A 19,148-nucleotide genomic window follows, 5' to 3' on the forward strand; every position below is an offset into this window, starting at 1 on the left:
AAAAGGATTGTTAAACAAACGTATGCCCAAATAATCTCTCACAGGCTCATCCCTTGAGCTTTGTTGGTTTGGTTGATTTCTCTCTACCTAGCATCTCTCTGAGGGAGTTTGTCCAGGTACAAGCTTTTGTGTAATTAGAACACAGACTTATTCTCTGAGAGTTTATTTCTTGGCACGTCTCTGGCTCCTATGTAGAACTAACAGGACTTTAGCTTGAACAGTGGGTTGTAGGAAGAAGTCATCCAGGGGAGGGAGACCGAGTGAGTGAGGGGCAGAAAGCTGAGTTACCTGCTAGGCACCAACTGTACTACTGTCCCACCACGAGTTCCATCCTTATGAACAGCATTGCCTAGAAAGCAAAGTGTCCACAAGACTGCTACATCCCACAGAGTTTCCTGTGGCTAGAGGCAGCCCTAGGAGCAAGAAACATAAGCAGAAGTAGTGTGGGTTTCTGCCCTTCCGTTGCCTTGGTAATAAAAGACCATACTCGCTTATATATCAGTGCTACCTTCCTCTTTCTCCTTGGGATCCAGAGGCTAGGAGTTGCTCTCTAAGAATGCTGCACCTCTGATGTCTCTGACAGTGCTTATCTTAGCCCCAAACAGACTCAGGGCCTCCCTTTGTCACATCAAAAGTGGGTCCCTTGCCTGCTAAGCGCTGCAGTGACTTATCTCCAGGTGAAGGCAAAGGATGAGCCTGGGCTCATGGAGAGTAATCCTCATGTCATGGGGCCTAGACCCTGGTAAGAGATATGGAGAAGCAAGCACAGCCTGCAAAGGAAGCTTCCAGAGCTGAGAGCCGATCTGCCTCAGCTGAGGCTTCCATGTTAACTTCTCAGAGTGTGTAGATGGGGAGCATCAAGGGAGAGGAGCAGAAGTGTGCTCTGAAGAGACCATCTGACCAGAGAGCCCACACAGAGAACTGCAGGAGTACTGGCTGGCTATCTGAGCTCTCCTGCAGAGGCGCACATCACCACCACACAGACCTGAACAGAGTGCCCATGACCACCACATAGACCTGCACAGAGTGCCAATCACCACCACATAGACCTGCACAGAGTGCACATCACCACCACATAGACCTGCACAGAGTGCCCATGACCACCACATAGACCTGCACAGAGTGCACATCACCACCACATAGACCTGCACAGAGTGCCCATGACCACCACATAGACCTGCACAGAGTGCCCATGACCACCACATAGACCTGTACAGAGCGCCCATGACCACCACATAGACATGCACAGAGTGCACATCACCACCACATAGACCTGCACAGAGTGCACATCACCACCACATAGACCTGCACAGAGTGCCCATGACCACCACATAGACCTGCACAGAGTGCCCATGACCACCACATAGACCTGCACAGAGTGCCCATGACCACCATAGAGAGCTGCTCAACAGAGCAAACTACACTGATTTTAACACTGTCAAACATTCACTTCACACATGCCCAAATGCAATGGGTGAACAGTATGAAAGAATAAAATATACCTAGAAAGAATAAAATATACCTAGAAAGAACAATGTTCAATTTTCAGTTTGTGGTTAAACATGCCCTTCAGGTTTAAATGAAATCATTTAATGAGAAAATGAATCACATTCTTTCTGGGCACTCACTGCTGACTGAAAGTAGCTTTCTTGAGGCTTCCTCAAAGCCCTATTCCTAGAAAGGCTACTATTGCATTAGGAGGACTTTAAACATTAACAGTGTTTTGACAACTACAGGACACAGTGTCTTCTTCAGTTTTATCAGTGGGTTCTGTAGCAGTCATTACCTGAATGAGCTCTCTCAAGACTTTATTATTTTTATTTCATTTGGTTTTTGGACATGGGGTTTCTCTGTGTAGCCTTGACTGTCCTGGACTCACTTTGTAGACCAGGCTGGCCTCGAACTCATAGAGTTCTGCCTGCCTCTGCCTCTCAAGTGCTGGGATTAAATGAGCCCATTTAAGACTTTAAAGGATAGTCTTTTTGCTCAGGAGTCCTTTCCCTCCCTGCTAAGTAATAGATTATATCCACCCAACCTATAGATCCATTGTATCCTGGGATAGTATTACAAAGTGCAAGGCTCAGCTGTAATAAAGAGCCTTGTTCCAGGTAGACGATCCATGCAGTCTGGGGATATCAAGATGCCTCATTCGTTGTGCCCAACTCTCAGTGCTGGGGCTTCCTTGGGGCAGAAGGAGAGAAGCAAGGAAGTGAAAGTATTGGTCATATCTGGTTGCTAAGACCCCGGGGAGGGGATGCAATCTGTTTCCTGTTGGGGAAAGTCAAAACAACACAAGGAAACCCAGACCCCTTTATCAGGTACTTCCCAGCAACATTCCACACCAGGGCCATTGCTGACCTTTGCTAAAAGAAGTGGTTTGTGATGTTTTCCCTGTGCAAGGGAAGTTAGGAGCTTCTCTTTGCAGTCAGACAGCAGAGATTAGACACAGACCTGCAGATGAGCAGCTAGCAGGAGCTGAGGCCACATCTTCTGAGTCCTGCCAATCCCCATGCAGCCCTCACCATCCCATTTCCAAGCCTTCTGTGGGGAAGGGAACTAGAGCCTCCACTGCACAGCTGAAGGAGGAGAAGAGGGAATGGAGGTCTGCACCCCACCCCCACCCCTGCTGTGAGCTCCTGCCAAGCTGGCCTCACTCCCAGCAGCTTTCCCAAATCTCCCAGATGCTCAGCTATCCCTGACTTGACAGCCTGTATGGTTAGCTACACTGCTTCCTTTGAGAGCTCCCAGCCAATATCCTGTTTCCTTCTTTTGTTGTCTAAGCCCTATCTGTAGGGACATCTCTCCAGGAAGGCATCCTTGTGTCCTTGGCAAACCCAGGCTCCCCATGTGTGATCATGAAGCACACTGCCTTCTTCTGCAGGGTCCCTTCTGTCAAGACCCCCTTCCCTTTGCTCACCCTTCCAACTGATCTTCCTGCACAGCTCATTTACATAAGCAGACCCTCCCCCCCTCCCACCCACCCACACTCCTATCAAGGTAAAAGAGCTTCTTGTTACAGTGAAAATATTTGCTTTCTAATGTTCCCAAAGCTAATTCTAAACCTGGGCGATGGAACCCAAAGAATAAAAGGGCAGATAACAAGATGGCCTGCCCCATCTCAGGATCATGGGCGAAGGGAGCACTGGACTTTAGGGGCCAAGTCCATGCAGATGTAGACCGTCCCACATCCTGCAGCCTGGGGTAAGGTTCTCCTAGGCCAAGGCTGGCTTCTTCAGTTCTTATCCCAACCTCACTCATTCTAACCCATAGGAAGTGCCTGTGGGCCTGTTTGTTATGGTTCAAGAGAGTAAAGTGGCTTTGTTGTGAGGCTTGCATGTGCATGGTGGTCTGCTCCTATACATTTGGGCCAACTGTATAGCTCACAAAGTAGGGGAGGAACTATCCCACACATCCCCCCACCCCCGCCCCTGCGGCCCTGCCCCTGGCAACCCCACAGCAAGAGAGACATACAATGTTCAGAAGTAGTCATTGTGCATATGTGGTCATTGCAGCAGTCTCTCAAAAGCTTAAAAGTCAGTCAGTGGTTAGAACAAAGTTATGGAACACAGCCTATTAAATAACTTTCATTGTCCAAGAACATTTAAACACGGCCTCTCTCTTCTGGGTCATTGTCATTTTCTACCTACTACACAGGACAGACATCTTAATAATCACAGTCCCTGTGCTTCTTTATAGGTAAGAATGAAGTCCAAGACATGCTCAGCTCTCTGGTCCATGGCCAACCCTGGGCTGTACCAACTCTGACTACCTTGGCTAGGCAGCTGTGCAGTTTACACAAAAGAAAGAATCAGTCCTGTTTGCATGTTTTTAATGTATTTTTATTTTGAGTTCCTTAAATCTCTTTTCCTTTTTTCACCTTAACCCTTTCCAACATCCCAGTAACAGCTGGAGAGAAAGTTAGTGGGGAGGGGGGCTTAGTTTTCCTTAGCTACTTCCTGCTGTTTAGGGTCTTTGGGTTGCTCGGGGCAAGTCCAATCCTTATCTCAGGAGATCTCAGGGAGAAGCACCAGCAGCCGCCTTCTTTCTCAGACCCCAGTCTCTCTAGGTCTCTCTTTTATCCCAGCTAAGACCTTGCCCCTGTACCAGGTAGTTCACAGATGACAAACATCACATGCCCTCTCAGGAGACAATTATCAGCTGTGGACAAACTGGAGCACCCCCATGTCCCACACCTGAGATGAAAACAGAAACACGCTTACATAGGAGCCAAAACGTTCACAGCAGAGTCCTGCTGTCCAGCAGCTCTGGTTGCAGCAGAGTATTGACACAGAACATTGAATATGATGCCAGCAGGACAAAAGTCCCACATGAGGGCAGTGTACTGTTGGCCAAGGTTAAGGGGGGTCTGTGTGCTCAGAAAGAAGCTGCCCCACACCTTAACTGAGGCCTCACTCCATTACCACACTTGACACTCTGATCTAGGGACTGGAAAGTTCTCTGGGAAGATAGAGGGATTTGCCAACAAGGACTGATACAGGGTACAGCTGCTGATAGTCTCCTTGTGGTGGTTTGAACAAGAATGACCCACACAGGCTCGTAGATTTGAGTACAGGGTCACCAGGGTGTGGCACTGTTTGAAAAGATTAGGAGGTATGGCCTTGCTGGAGAAAGTATGTCACCTGGAGGTGGGCAGGGGACCAGCGATGAGGTTTCAACAAGCCTATTCCAAGCCCAGAGTCTCTCTCTTCCTGCTGCCTAGGGATCCAGACATAGAGCTCCCAGGTGCTTTTCTAGCACCCTGTGGGCCTGCCTGCTGCCATACTCTAAACCTCTGAAACTGTAAGCGAGCCCCAATTCAATGCTTTCTCTGGTAAGAGTTGCCTTGGTTGTCTTTTCCAGCCAAAGAACACTGACTGAGACGCTTCCTGTGGCCAGCCTGGGCTCCTATGGATGCCTTCTCCCACAGGTACTGCCAGGACTTGTCAGAGGCCACTTGCTCCTGGGACAGCCTTTCCAACCAGAACACTTTAAGAGTTTTCTCCTCAGAACCTTGCTATTTGGTTAAACTGCTTTGCTGGGAACACTTGGAAGTGCCGTGCTGTAACAGTGGCCTTCGTTTTCCCACAAGACCAATTCGATTTTCTTCATAAGGTCCGTCAGCTGGTCCTTCTGATCAGCCTCTTGAGCCTTGTTGTTGAAGCCACAATGGCGCCTCTCACAGGCCACATCCAGCTCAGCCAGGCTCTGACTGCTGTTCTCCTGGACATACTCCTCCAAGGAGCCCCCGACCAGGTCTTCCACCCTGGTAAACACCAGAATGGTGTACGCCAGGATCCCATTTCCGAAGATCTCCTGAAGGCGCCTGGTGGCTTGCTCATCCTCTGGGGTGTACCTGCCCACCTGTATCACCAGGAGCACTGCATGGGGCCCTGGTGAGGCCAAGACTTCGCAGATCTTCTCAGCTGTCACCTGAGGGTGAGGTGACAAAATGTCTGGAGTGTCAATCACCTCAAGCTCCTTCCCTTCCCACTCTCTGCTCCCTTTCTGGAATGTCATGGTCACTGGTCTAGCGCTGAGTTTGGACTCAAATACTTGTCTGCCAAGGATGCTATTTCCTGTTGCACTTTTCCCACTTCCTGTTTTCCCAACCAGAAGGAGCTGCAGTCTCTTTGGGGTGAGCTCTTTCTTCTGCAGACCTGGAAGAATTTTACAAAGGAAAACACCAGATGGAAATACAGTTAGAACCAATCCTCTGTTTACTGGAGCCCGTGAGCCTCAGTATCTGAGAAATAGGGTCTTAGGATGAGCAGGATTGCAGAGACCAGCACCTGTCCCTGAAGTCTGCCCTTGGCTCACATTCTCAGCCTGGGTCCTAAAAGCTGGAAGTGAACATTCAACTAAGAGGGACATCATAGCCACCATCCGAGAAGGAAGACTCAGATGCCAACCAAACACTGCATAACCCACTGCCAAGACTTTTAAGCACACAGGGGCTGGGGGACGGGAAGGGAATGCCCTTCTCCCTGATCTGCAGGTGCTAAGACCCAAACCACATAATGACAGTTGTCCAAGAGTGGGCCCCATGGGAGGCATTCGTGGCTCTCAGATTACAGAGCATGACCCCTCCCAAAGACAGCTAGGCTCTGCTTTCTAGGCCTTCTCAGCACCCATGGGATCAGCTTCTGCAGGCCTGCACCCCAGGCTGACCTGCAGTCATCTTGGTTCTCTTGAGCTTTTCCAACTTATAGAAATGAACTTGAGTGGGTTCATGGGGGTTCAATTCAGTATGGACAGTCGGATGTCGTTTCCTGCTTGCCTAGCCAAAACACAGTGAGGGCCCAAGGGTAGCTCCTGTCTGAGCCACTGGAGCTCACACTTAAAAGCTAAATACATCATGAGATGCAGAGAAGAGATTATTCAAGTAATGACTTTGTTTCCACTAAGAAGTGAAAAAAGCTTAGCCTGTGTTGGTGATAGCCCTGTGTAGTAGAATAACTTGGCCTTTTCTGGTGGCCCAGGCCCTTCAAATACATAGAGAAAATAATCACGTTGGAAAAAAAAACAATGTTAAAATATAATGAATCAGAAAAGATTCTTCTAGAAAGAAAACATGGGTAGGTTTATACCCTTCCTAAGTTTTATTACCCTAGGTTAGGCAGCAATGGTGAATCTGAGAAGGCTGTGCCCAGTCCCTCCCACTGGCCACTGACGACATTCTGCTTGCTTGTATGGTACTGTCAATCAATGTGACACATCAGGTCCAGCTCATCACCCACACAAGGACTACTGACTTCCAGAGCTCCGAGTAAAGGCCACTTTCATCATGTCAGTGACCTGCATGCAATTCTCAGGGGGATCTTAGAGGGGAAAACTCTACCCTGCACCTGACATTTCTCAGTTCCTGTGGCTATCACACCTGTCACAGATTCTCTGCCTTAGCTCTTTGGGTGTAAAGAAGAGGCCTTTGCTTTGTTTTGACTACAGTAGGGAAAGCTCTGTGCTGAGGTCTTCACCTCCTCACCAAGCACTCAGTGTGTGCTCCCATGTTTGTGTGTACACCAGCATTCCCATCTGCGCTTCTCTGATTCACCTCTGCTAGGAAATTAGTGTACCTTTTGTGAGTCCTAGTGCAGAGTCCAGGGGCAACTGCCTTGTGGGGTTCTTCTCGGGACTGTGTTCACATTCTTCTTCCACCTATAGAAAACAGCACATTTTTAAAATGATCGTGTGTGTGTGTGTGTGTGTGTGTGTGTGTGTGTGTGTAGTCTCTAGTCTAGAAAGAACCATCTAGGTGTTAGCACTGAGAGTCAGCTTGGCTGAAAGTGAGTGGCTGTGTTCAGCAGTTGCAGGAAAGGGGGCAGCCATAGGGACCTTCAAAGTGCAAAACAGAATCCTGCTGAGAACTGGGCCCTGGGTGTGCAAGGGAGACATGGTCATTCATTGGCTAGAATGCTTACACTGCCTAGGCCACAGTATCTTTACAGGGCAACATATAGCCTTATTTTAAAGAGATCTGCTCCTCCAATGTCACAATATATCCACTGTTATAGATAGACTTGTAGCTCTCTTTGAAAATTAGAGCCATAGCTTCCCAGCCAGGAACTCCCAACACCACTCTGATGACAGAGTGGTGCTTGATTGCTGAGCTAAAACTGTCCTCTATTTCAAGAGCTTGCAATGATGTTACCAGACTGATGATGCTCCCTGCAGGGTTGGTAAGAGAACTGTGTGGTCTATGATGTTCCCATAATTCCAGGGTTCCTCACAACCATATTAAAGAACCCAGACGAAGGCTCTGGGGTGGGGTGCCCAAGAGGTGTGGACTCATCTTCACAGCACTGTTGGCTTTTCTACTCTACTTAACTAGAAGATTGTTCCATTGGCTCTGAATTCCAGGGGACAGCTAGTGGGAACCCATGAAGAGGCGGCTTTATGATGTGCTTTTACAGTGTTTAGCAGAGGTCTGGCTTGATGGGCTAGCATGTGGGTGCAGGGAGCTGAAGAAAGTCTGCTGGTTTCCATGTAAGAGCACAGAAGCTGGCCAGGCCAGTAGCCTCACTCAGACCTGTTCAGCTGTATCCTGGCATGAGCAGCGTTCCAACTGCGCTGGCTGCCTCTGTGCCTCCTGCATCTATGGCCCAGGAGCCTACAAACTACAGACCCCGAGTCTTTGTCCCTAGCCTCCTTTCATCCTTGGTGGAAACTGAGGCAGTGCTTCTTCACTGACCTCATTCATTCCTTGGAGAATGGGTGCCTTGACAGGAAACAGTTCACAGCAGAGGAAGCCGAAGAGAGTGCAGGAATCACCCCGGGGGCAAGAGTTACAGGCCCATCACTGTGCCCACAGCACTGTCAGAGGAAGGAAGCTCAGCCCTGGAACCTCTCTGTCCCTTCCCTGAACAGTGCCACACACACACAGCTTACACTCTGCCTTTTTATATCCAGCCCAGAGAACAGAGGCTGCATCACTCTGTTATATTTGTCAGAAAGAGAGGGAAATTCACAAAAATGCCCCAGGGAGTATTGGCCACTGGGGGGTGGTGACATGGCTCAGAGAATGCTTGTGAGTGTGCAAGACTCTGGGTCCAGTTCCCACCACTGAGAGGAAGTAATAGGCACTAATCTTAAAGGTCACCATGGAGCACAAAGCTCTCCGGGATTCTGCGTTGCAGTTCTTTCCACAGCCACCCACATACACATGAGTATGTGTGCATGTGTTTATAAACACTCAAGTGAATGTACAAAATATGTAACATACATGGAAATATATGGATAACACAAAAGAACCTCCATGATTTTTGTTGGTTTCCATTCTTATTTTTCATTTATTGAAGATAGATGTTTTTCATAGGATATATTCTGACTATGGTTTCCCCTCCCCAGCTCCCCCAAGATCCTCCCTGCCTCTCCTCCCATCAGAAGCCACACCCTCTCTGTCTCTCTGGAGGGGGGAGGGGAGGGTACATAAAGAAAAATAATAAAATAAGGTAAAGCAAAAACAAACACACCAGAATAGGACAAAAGAAGCAAGCAAGCAAACAAAGGAGTCAAAGCAGAAGCATGAGAAGCACATGTAGATGCAGACACGCGCTCACACAAAGAGGAGGCACACAACAGCTCAGAACGGAAGCCGTGACCCCCCAACAAGCATGATGGGATGAGGACGCCCCAAACAAAGATGCCATTGATCTCATTCTGTGTCACCTGTCTGTGGCTGGGCGTGGGCTCACAACTGAAAATTTTGTTTTCTAGGCCTTTTGATTTTATTTTCTGGTTTTTTCTCATTGGGTTTTTTGTTTGTTTGTTTTGATTTTCAGGTTCTTAACTTTTTATTTTATTTTTTAAGAGAGAGGGAACATGAAGTTTGGACAGTAAGGAGGTGGAAAGAAGGGGGAAAACATTATCAAAATACATTCTATGGAATAAGCTTAAATAAAAAAACATAAGAATGCTATCCAGCATACACTCACTGTGCATACATTTAGACACATGCACACCAACACAAACGTGTACATGCAGCACACATGCCATGTATACAGCTGAAAACACACACACACATACAACACATACATATATACAAACAACACACACATGTAAAGACATGTAAACATCCAAATGTGACACATACATAAACACACAGTGTATCACACCCATAAACACGCATGCAAACATGTGGACAAGTGAACAGATATGTTCAGATGGGGCCACTAGTATATGCCTAGCATTACACAAGCATACATATATCATGTTCATACACATATATAACACAAACACTATACACAACATACACACATCACATGGCATGTAAACACACGTATATACAAATGCAAATGTTTATAAACAGTAATAATCCTCAAACACTCAAAGGCACACACACACACACACACACACACACACATATATATATATCCACAAACAGCATATACACACATGTAAACATACACAGATCCAAACATGACACACAGCACACACACACATACCTATAAACATACACACATACTGGGACCTACCCCTGAGCCGGCTGACAGGCCAGAACAGCTCTGTTTCCTGTCTCCTGAAGCATTGCGTTCTGGTGAATTTTCTGCCTTTTTTGATGGCGCCAAATTGCAGACTTTTCGAGAAACTGAACAGAAGAGCCAGGAACAAGATTTCACAGCATATGAGCCAATGGACCCAAGGGTTTGCCTGGAAGGCCAATCCATCTTTCAATCCAGACCTGTGCTCAAGAGTTGTCCTCAAAGAGCAGCTCACTGCGACATGAAAAACAGGAAATGAGCAGAAACACAAGCCAGTCACTTCCTCTTACAGCCTAAAAGAAGAATTTTAAAGGAATATAGTGCCCTGGCTATTTTGACCGTGATCCAGGGTACCAAGGCTCAGAGGCTGAGGAGGCTGTGGGTCTCTGGTGAGGATGTCTTGGGACACAAACCCCTGGCCCCACCTTTTGCAGCTGAGCCCAATGCTTAAGGTGATGTTCCACCAACCCTTCTTATAACTGTCTTTTCCTGGAACAGGGTTGAAAACTCAGTCTTGTGGAGACTCCATGTGTGGAGAATCTTCTAAAATTATTAGCTATGTCCCAAGTTTTTGATCATTCATAAGGAAATTGAACATAACTAAGTAATAAAACTTTTACTAGGTTATTAAAACAAGGTGTCACTATGTAAAGCATCCCAGCCACAACTCAGAGAGTGGCCTGCCTATCTCCCAGGCGCTGGAATTCACTGACTTTAAAAAAAGGTTTACTTCTAGGACTCTCTGGATCTTTCTACTTTGCTATTCTCCCATGCTTCTCTCATCTAGAGTCCCAATAGGATGTCCTCCCCTCTGTCACAGTTTCTTGGTAAGTGAAGGCTTTCGTGGGACATGCCCCTTGGGCTAGTATGCAGATATAAGTGAGTATATACCATCTGAGTCTTCTGCTTCTGGGTTAACTCACTCATTATGATCATTTCTAGCTCAATCCATTTATCCACAAATTTTGGGAATTCCTTGTTTTTAATAGCTGAGTAGTATTCCATAGTGTATATGTACCACAGTTTCTTTATCCATTCTTCTACTGATGGATACTTAGGCTGTTTCCAGGGTCTGGCTATTATGAATAAGGCTGCTATGAACATGGTTGAGCAAATTTTCTTGTTGTGTGCTGGAGCATCTTCTGGGTATATTCCAAGGAGTGGAATAGCTGGGTCTTGAGGACACCCTATTCCCAGTTTTCTGAGATAGCACCAGATAGATTTCCAAAGTGGCTGTGCTAGTTTGCATTCCACCAGCAATGAAGGAGTGTTCCTCTCTCCCCACATCCTCGCCAGCATGTGGTGTTGCTTGATTTTTTACCTTAGCCATTCTCATATGTGTAAGATGGAATCTCAGAGTTGTTTTGATTTGCATTTCCCTGATGACTAAGTAGAACATTATGATAGCCAGATTTGGGCCCAGGGGTCCCGCTCAAACTAAGGCACCAGCCAAGGACAATACAGGCCGTAAACTTTAAACCCCTACCCAGATCTAGCCAATGGACAGGACATTCTCCACAGTTGAGAGGAGAGTGGAGTATTACTTCCACATGTACTCTGGTGCCTCATATTTAACCATGTCCCCTGGAGCAGGAGACCTGGTGGCACTCAGAGGAAAGATAGCAGGTTAGCAAGAAGAGACTTGATACCCTATGAGCATATACAGGGGGAGGAAATCCCCCTCAGGAACAGTCTAGGGGAGGGGAATAAGGGGAAAATGGGAGGGAGGGAAGAATGGGAGGATACAAGGGATGGGATAACCATTGAGATGTAACAAGAATAAATTAATAAAAAATTTTTAAATAAAGAGGAAGATGAAAAAGTAAAAAAAAAGTTTTACTTATACTTTTAATTATATGTATGCACGTATGTATTTGTGCATGTGTCTGTGGTGTGTGTGTGTGTGTGTGTGTGTGTGTGTGTGTGTGTGTGTGTGTGTATGAATGCAGGTGCTTGTAGAGGCCAGAGGTTTTGGATCTCTTGGAGCTGGAGGTACAAACTGTTGTGGGCAGCACATTTTGGGTGCTGGGAAAAGAACTCCGGTCTTCTGAAGTAGAATACACTCTTTTCTTTTTCTTTTTTCTCTTTAATTTTCTAGACAAGGTTTTTCTATGTAGCCCTGGTTTTCCTGGAACTCACTCTGTAGACTAGGCTAGCCTGGAACTTGCCTCCTGAGTGCTGGGATTAAATGCATGCACCACCACTGCCTGGCATGATATAAACTCGTTGAGGCATCTCTCTGGTCCTTACTTAGTTTTTGGTAATAATTGTTATTATGAAAGTAAAGAACAGAGAGCAATATAAAGCAAGTGGCCGCCTTGATGTTGGGTTGAGAAACTGTGGCACCCACACCTGAGGTGGTGGAAGGAGCTCTGATTATTGTTTTTAAATTTTATCTTTATTATCAGTATTATCTGTAGGCCGGGCTAGCAATCAATTAACACACAGACACTTGTTAAAATTTACAATAGCCTTAGTTAACCTGGGGCAGGGCAGATATCAATCCTCTAAACTACTTTCCACAGTAGGGCCTCAGGCATGGGATCCCTGCCTCAATCCCACGCCATCTGCTTCCAATTACTTCTATTAAGCTACCTCCCATCCATAATCCCATATACTTGCTCATGTTCTTCATCTGGGCCGGATTCTCTGTCTACGCCATGGGCCATGTGCTTCTCCTCCAGCTAACCCATGGCAGCTTCCTCTCCTCTCCCCAGGTCTCCTTCTCCTGGTGGTGACCCTTCTTCCCAGAATTCCTTCCTCTCTAAGCCCCACCTCTCTCCTTTGCCCTGTCCAGGTGGGATGGCTTTTTATTAAGCAAAAGGTAAGTCACAGGACAGTAAACGGTAATTAGCATCAAAATACATCAGACCATCCCCCAACATCTGATCCTCTTGAGCTGCTCATAGGATATTATTAGGGGCCTTTGCTATTATTGCAAGCGATCACAGAATAGAAGGAGAGCCCCTCCATCCAAGCCTTCTCTTACCTCTGCTCCCAGCCTTCTCTCTGTTCTTCCTCTTCCCCTACTCAGTTCCTTTCAGCATTGAAGCCTCAACAGGATGATTCATGCCCCATTTCCATCAGGCTAATGAGCATCTGCTCTACAGGCCTAAACCCACAGCTCCCTCTCCTCCAACTCCCCCAGTTTCGCTTTCTCCCTCTTCAGCAAGAGGTTTCCCAAGTCAACCCTCTCTCACCCCCACCTTTAGCACCAGTAACCCTGGCCTTCCTGTTCCTCTCCCCCACTCCAGCTGCAGAATCCCTACATCACCCTCCCTTGGCTATCCATGCCTGCCCAAGCTGTAGTTCTGGCTTCCTAGCCATGGACTCCCTGTGTAAACTTAGTCAACTTTCTAAACCCTCATGGCAGGAATGTGGCAGGACCCTGCCTGAGGAGCTCCAGCAGCCAGGCCCCTCCCAGACCTCTCTGTTGGAGCAGCATGTCCAGGTTCTGTAACTGTCACAAAGGTCATTTCCAGCCCATCCTAAGGACCCATCCCAGGGTATGCTAATTTTAGGTGAAAAATGGGAACAAAAATCCACCAATCCCTGAGTAGGAAATCCTACCAATCCATGAGCTTCCCAGAAAAATCCACTAATCCCTGAGCAGAAAAGCCCACCAATCCCTGAGCTCCCCAAGCTCAGGACTTGAAATCCCACCAGTCCTCACCCTGGAAATTTGTGCACTAGAAAGCTGCACTCCCTAAGAAGTCCTGTATAAAGGCTGTGTCCGCTCAGTTCCCTGCTGCCTTCGCCCAAGAGCAAAAGCAGCCAACAAGGTAGCAAAAAGACACCTATACCTAGTGATCTGAGAGAAACCCTTGGAATGTATATAAAGGTTAAAAGGGAGAATTAATTCCATAAAACCAGCATCTGACAACCACATCCGCTGTGTTATATGCATGTATAATATGTCCTCTGCCTTGGACAAAATAAGTAAATACATATAAGAGAATTTTTAAATCAAGAATTGAGGCATGCTGAAATGAAAAAATTAACAATGAAGAGACGATGTTCTTTAACTATGAAAATAAAGTCACAGGAAAATACAAAGCAAGATTTGAACTGTTGCGCATCTCAGGTGTGGTTGCAGCATTCAGTGAACAGGCAATTGCAAAGCATTGTGGGCAGTAAAAGAGCCATGCCCAAGGAAGCACCTTAACTATTATATAAGAACATGTACCAGCCTTCTACATAACATAAAACACTATCCTTGGCAGTAGAAGGTGCCGACATTATGGATAACTGCTGTGGTTCATGTGTCAGGTCACCATGAGCACAGGTCTAGTGGTGCCACTTTGACCCTCTCTCTCTGTGTATGCAAACTGTATACAGTTCATATGAAGCCATGCATGCATGCAGACAGCAATGACATATATGCACTTATTTTGTGTGATTCTATGACACAATGTTGTCATCTACATAACTCATGTTTGAGAACCACACAATTGTGTTACCAAAACATCCCCACTCCACACAAATGTCATGCTTTGGGCCTGGAGAGATGGCTCAGCAGTTAAGATCACTGGCTACTCTTCTGGAGAACCTGGGTTAAGTTCTCAGTGCCCACATGGCAGCTCAAAACTGTCTGTAACTTCAGTTCCAGGGAGTCTGTAGCCTCTTCTGATCTCTGCGGGCACCAGGCATACATATGGGGTACATATGCACATGCAGGCCAACACTCATCTACAATAAATAAGTGAAAAAATAAACCTCACACTGTAAGTAAGTTCACAGTTTTGTCTCAGACCACATGCATAGATACAGGGCCATTTGGTGGACACCCTTGTGTCAGTCTCCAGGGCTATAGTTTAATTTATTGAGGAAGTACCTCAACATGGACAGTTCTTAGGACTCACATGATGCTCTTTATTATTCTGTCTGTCACATATATAAAGATAGATGTTTTTCCCATCCGTAATCTGAATGAAGCATCTATTTTCAGTTCTGATAGTTATTATTTCTGCAAAATGCCTTTGAGTTCTCAGCTCAGTGGCAGATCAGGCGGGAGATCAGTCAGGTATTCAGCTACTGAGAATCCCGCACTTGTTTCTGCAGCAAAATTGGACCCAACCTGACAGATGCAGGACAAAAACGTGATTCTGTGATGTTGCGCTCTGCTCCACCTTCCCTTCCCAGACTCTCACTTCTGATGATTTCATTTTTCTGGAGGGAGTTCCCTGGTCTTTGGTTTCGAATGGCGTTTGGAGAGCCCCAAGACTGAAACCAGGTGCTTTTATTTCAGAGTTTGTTTGCATTTTATCAGGAACTGAGGAACCAGTACTACTGAACAAAGAATACTTTCATCTCCTTACTAAATCTCTGAACTCATTTACAACTAAGAGAAAATGTACTCCCTAGGGAGTTCAGCTGCCACTTTCACTCACATCCAGGAAACTAACTTTCCCTTCTCATTTACAGCTCATTCTCTCTCTCTCTCTCTCTCTCTCTCTCTCTCTCTCTCTCTCTCTCTCTCTCTCTCTCTCTCTCTCTCTCTGTCCCTCCCTCCCCTCCCCTTCCCTGACCCAGGGTTTCTTTATGGCCAAGCTTCCTGCCCTAGACTCTTGGGTGATGGGATTGCAGACATACCCCACTACAACCAGGACTTATGTTTATCTTTCTCTGTGTGTTTAACTCATGTGTGTTAACTTCTACTTCTTTCAAACCAAAGAGTTCTGTCAAGAGCCATCCTCTTAAAGGAGCTCACTAGACGTGTGGGCTGTCTAGGAGGTGATCTGGTATTCACAAGGTCTGTACCATGATGTACCCTCAGAATTGCTTCCAGCCTCTGACACACTGTCAGGAGCCATTGATTTGGGGTAGTTCAGTAGACATGAGAGATCTATGGAAGAGATCCAGTATTTTGCAAGGTCTGTACTGTGATTCACCCCCAAATTGCTTCCAACCTCTGACTACCCTGTCAATTGTGCACGGATGCATCTCTCTTAAATCTGGAATTATAGCCAGGCATGGTGGCACATGTCTTTAATCCCAGCACCCAGGAAGGCAGAGGCAGGTGGATCACTGTGAGTCTAAGGCTAGCTTGGTCTACAAAGTGAGTCCAGGACAGCCAAGACTACTTTCAAGGCCAGCCTGGTCTCCTAAGCGAGTCCAGGACAGCCAAGGTTACACAGAGACACCCTGTCTCAAAACCCCAAAAAGGAAAAACATCTGGCATTAGCTTAAACTGTTACTTTCTGGGTATTGACCAACTCTGATTGAGCAAACTTCCAACAGGGTCTTGTTTGAGAATACTGTTTGTCATTTAGATGAATTAATCCCTGATTATGGAATTCCTGGCTTCATTCAAATGATTTTAAAAGTTAAATTGTTTTAGACAGTTTATGGCTGCAATAAAACCTTTGTGGACCTCCAGATACCTCACTAAGGATAGCCTTGTAGAAGATTTGTGGCTTCAAATAAGCCACTACAGATGGCACCAGGAGTCCTGGTATTTCAACATTAATATACACAAGTTGGTTTAAACTTCCATGAACCCAACCTAGAGATGTCTAAATTTACTCTGTTTCTTAGAATTAAAGTCAGATAAAAGTATTGTCCTGAACTCGTTATGAACTAAGAGATTTCTGGATAATGTATAGTTAGATCAGTCCTAATTGAAAATGCATATATAACCTTTGACACTCTGAACTCACTGTGGACCTATGTGATGGATACCTCGATAAGAACTGTTTAGATCTAAAACATGTAACCTGTTGTATTTTAGAATGCATCTGTTTTTGTGATTAATTACCCTTTTTTGGCTATGAGATAATTCCCTTTTCTCAGAAGTATAAGTATGGTGACCAACAATAAATGGCATTGAAATTGGGAAGCTTAACTTCAGTTGAAGTTAAGATGCCTAACTTCATCCACCTTTTTTCTTGAGTGTATGTGTGTGAGAGTGGTTTATTTTCTATCTCTCTCTTATTTGTAATTTCCCTATAGATTCACAAATAAGTTAACAGACAGGCTTTTACCATCAACTTTCTAGGACTAGCAGGTTTAAGTGTACATTAGCTTACTGGAGATCTCTGCAAAGAGGCCTATCTTCAGATCAAAGAGTCTCCTTTTACAACCCCCACCCTGCACCCCAATGTTTCTAGCCAGAAGCTACTTTTATAGACTCAGCCATAGGAAAATTGTGGTCAGCTTAAGTTCTCTTGCTGGGCCACAGTACAGCCAGTCCCTAGAGAAGAAACCTTGGGCTCCCTTTCCTCTTTCTTCTTTCAATCCTGATCAGTTGCCTGAGCCATCAGCTCTGGCCACCCAGGAGACAAAGTGAACTGGAAGGGCATCTGCATCCAGCCACAGAGACCCTAACCCTGGACCTCCCCAGAGCAGCAGCCAGGCATTAAAATAGTTCCTTGTTCAAGTCTCTTAAACAAAGCCTGTCTATGCAGAAGGTGGCTCAGTCTTTCTCACTGTCTTTTCTTATGAACTGCATCTCTTTTCCAGAACGTAGACACCTATTTCCAAACTAACTACTGGAAGACAAGAGAAGCACGCAGTTGTCAGTGAACAGTGGCAACATTGAATATTCCATCTGACTCTGTGGTGTTGGGAGAAAAAGTGAAAGTTATAGAGAAATAGCTTTTACGAAAGCATGTGTTGTTTATTGGGAAAATGGAGAGTGTAACCACAATCCTTAAGATTTAAGTAGCACTTGCTGTATGTCAGGCCATCCTTAAGGACTTTGTGTGAATCACTTCACCCTCACAGACTTTCTGTTGAGGAGGAAACAGTTTGTTCTCGGTTTGACAGTTGGAGAACTAGGCATCGAAGGTTGAGCTTTCTATGAACTAATTTGGGGTTGTGTAACCAAGTACCTGACAGAAATAACTTAACGGAGGAAGTAGTTATTATTGTCAGAATATAATATTAGAATCCAGACCAGACTGTAGGTTAGCCCCAGGTACCCACAGCAGGGTTCCCCACCTCTCAGATGCTGAATGGCACCCCACTGAGGCATTCCAGGGGTCTCCAGTTAGCCAACTTCCAACTGTCCAGATTTCTTACCTGGGAAGTTTTTGGTGTCCATATACTTTCTGCATTGCACCCCCTTCTCTGACTGGGAATCGGAGCCCCACTGGAGGTCCTGCTGCCAAACCACTCCCTATCCTCAGAGAGCTGTAAGAGAGTCTCACTTCTGCCACATGGACTGTGATTCCTCTCTTCCTAGTCTCCTCTGCCACACACTGTCTGTCTGTCTGTCTGTCTGTCTGTCTGTCTGTCTGTGTGTCCATGTGCTAACAACTCTTCTAATAAACTCTTTAGCACCCAACCACCTGTCTTTATCCATATTGGATCTGCAACCAAGACCTCTCAAATTGTTACAGATCTCCACAAGGTTTGGAATACGGTTCTCACACAGAGGCCCAGGACATGGATGCTTTTCTGCTAGGGGGCAGCTTTATTTATGCTGGCACATGCTCAGCAGAGTCAAGGCTGAGAGCTGAGTGCAGGGGAGGGTTTGTCTTGTAAATATTTTTACAAACATCTTCCCCTTCTGTGCTAATATGCATTCTCATTGAGCGTCTTACTGCTAGAAGTTTGACTCCAAAGCTGCATGGATGTGACAGGTTTGCTGTGACACTGGAGCCCTGAAGCTGCAGGGATGAGAAGAGCTTGCTCCCCTGATGCTGATTAAGGTCTATTGCCTTATTACTTTCCTTTTTTTTTTAGAGAGCACTGACTACAGGTCCTATCATCACAACGTGTGTGTGTGTGTGTGTGTGTGTGTGTGTGTGTGTCTGTCTGTCTGTCTGTCTGTCTGTATGTATGTATGTATGTCTGGGCTCCCAAACCATACAGTGATAGATACTCCTCTTATTCAGGCGAGATCATGTATTCTGAAGACATTCCCACAGACTCACCCAGAAGTATCCCTTTCTATTGCTCAGGTGATTCTAAATTTATTCAGGTTGATGACTCATCACAGGCATTTTGATAAGGCAGAGACTGTGGTGCGCTCTCCTGGTATTTGGATGGTCAACCCATCTCCTGAACCCATGCCTTTTTAAAAAATATGTTTTTATTTTTTCTTTTGTTTTTAATTTAATTTTCCAGACAATATGAACATTCCTTCCCTCCATTTCTTCCAATCTCTACCCCCAAACACTTCCTCTCTCACCCATATCTGCTGGGTAATTAATTTTTAAATACTGG

General features: G+C 45.9%; 1 protein-coding gene across 1 annotated transcript; it reads right to left on the minus strand.

The window, feature by feature from the left end:
* Positions 1-3,823: 3,823 nt before the first annotated feature.
* On the minus strand, positions 3,824-10,211 carry GIMAP6 (GTPase, IMAP family member 6). The gene is made up of 3 exons (XM_084784841.1): positions 9,972-10,211; positions 7,074-7,155; positions 3,824-5,657 (listed from the first exon to the last, which is right to left on the minus strand). The coding sequence occupies exons 1-3, from the start codon at positions 10,161-10,163 to the stop codon at positions 5,023-5,025; spliced, it is 909 nt and encodes a 302-aa protein (XP_084640967.1). The 5' UTR covers positions 10,164-10,211; the 3' UTR covers positions 3,824-5,022.
* Positions 10,212-19,148: the final 8,937 nt, after the last annotated feature.

The sequence above is a fragment of the Acomys minous genome (assembly GCF_964271855.1).
Source record: "Acomys minous genome assembly, chromosome: 6".
NCBI classification, from domain to species: Eukaryota; Metazoa; Chordata; class Mammalia; order Rodentia; family Muridae; genus Acomys; species Acomys minous.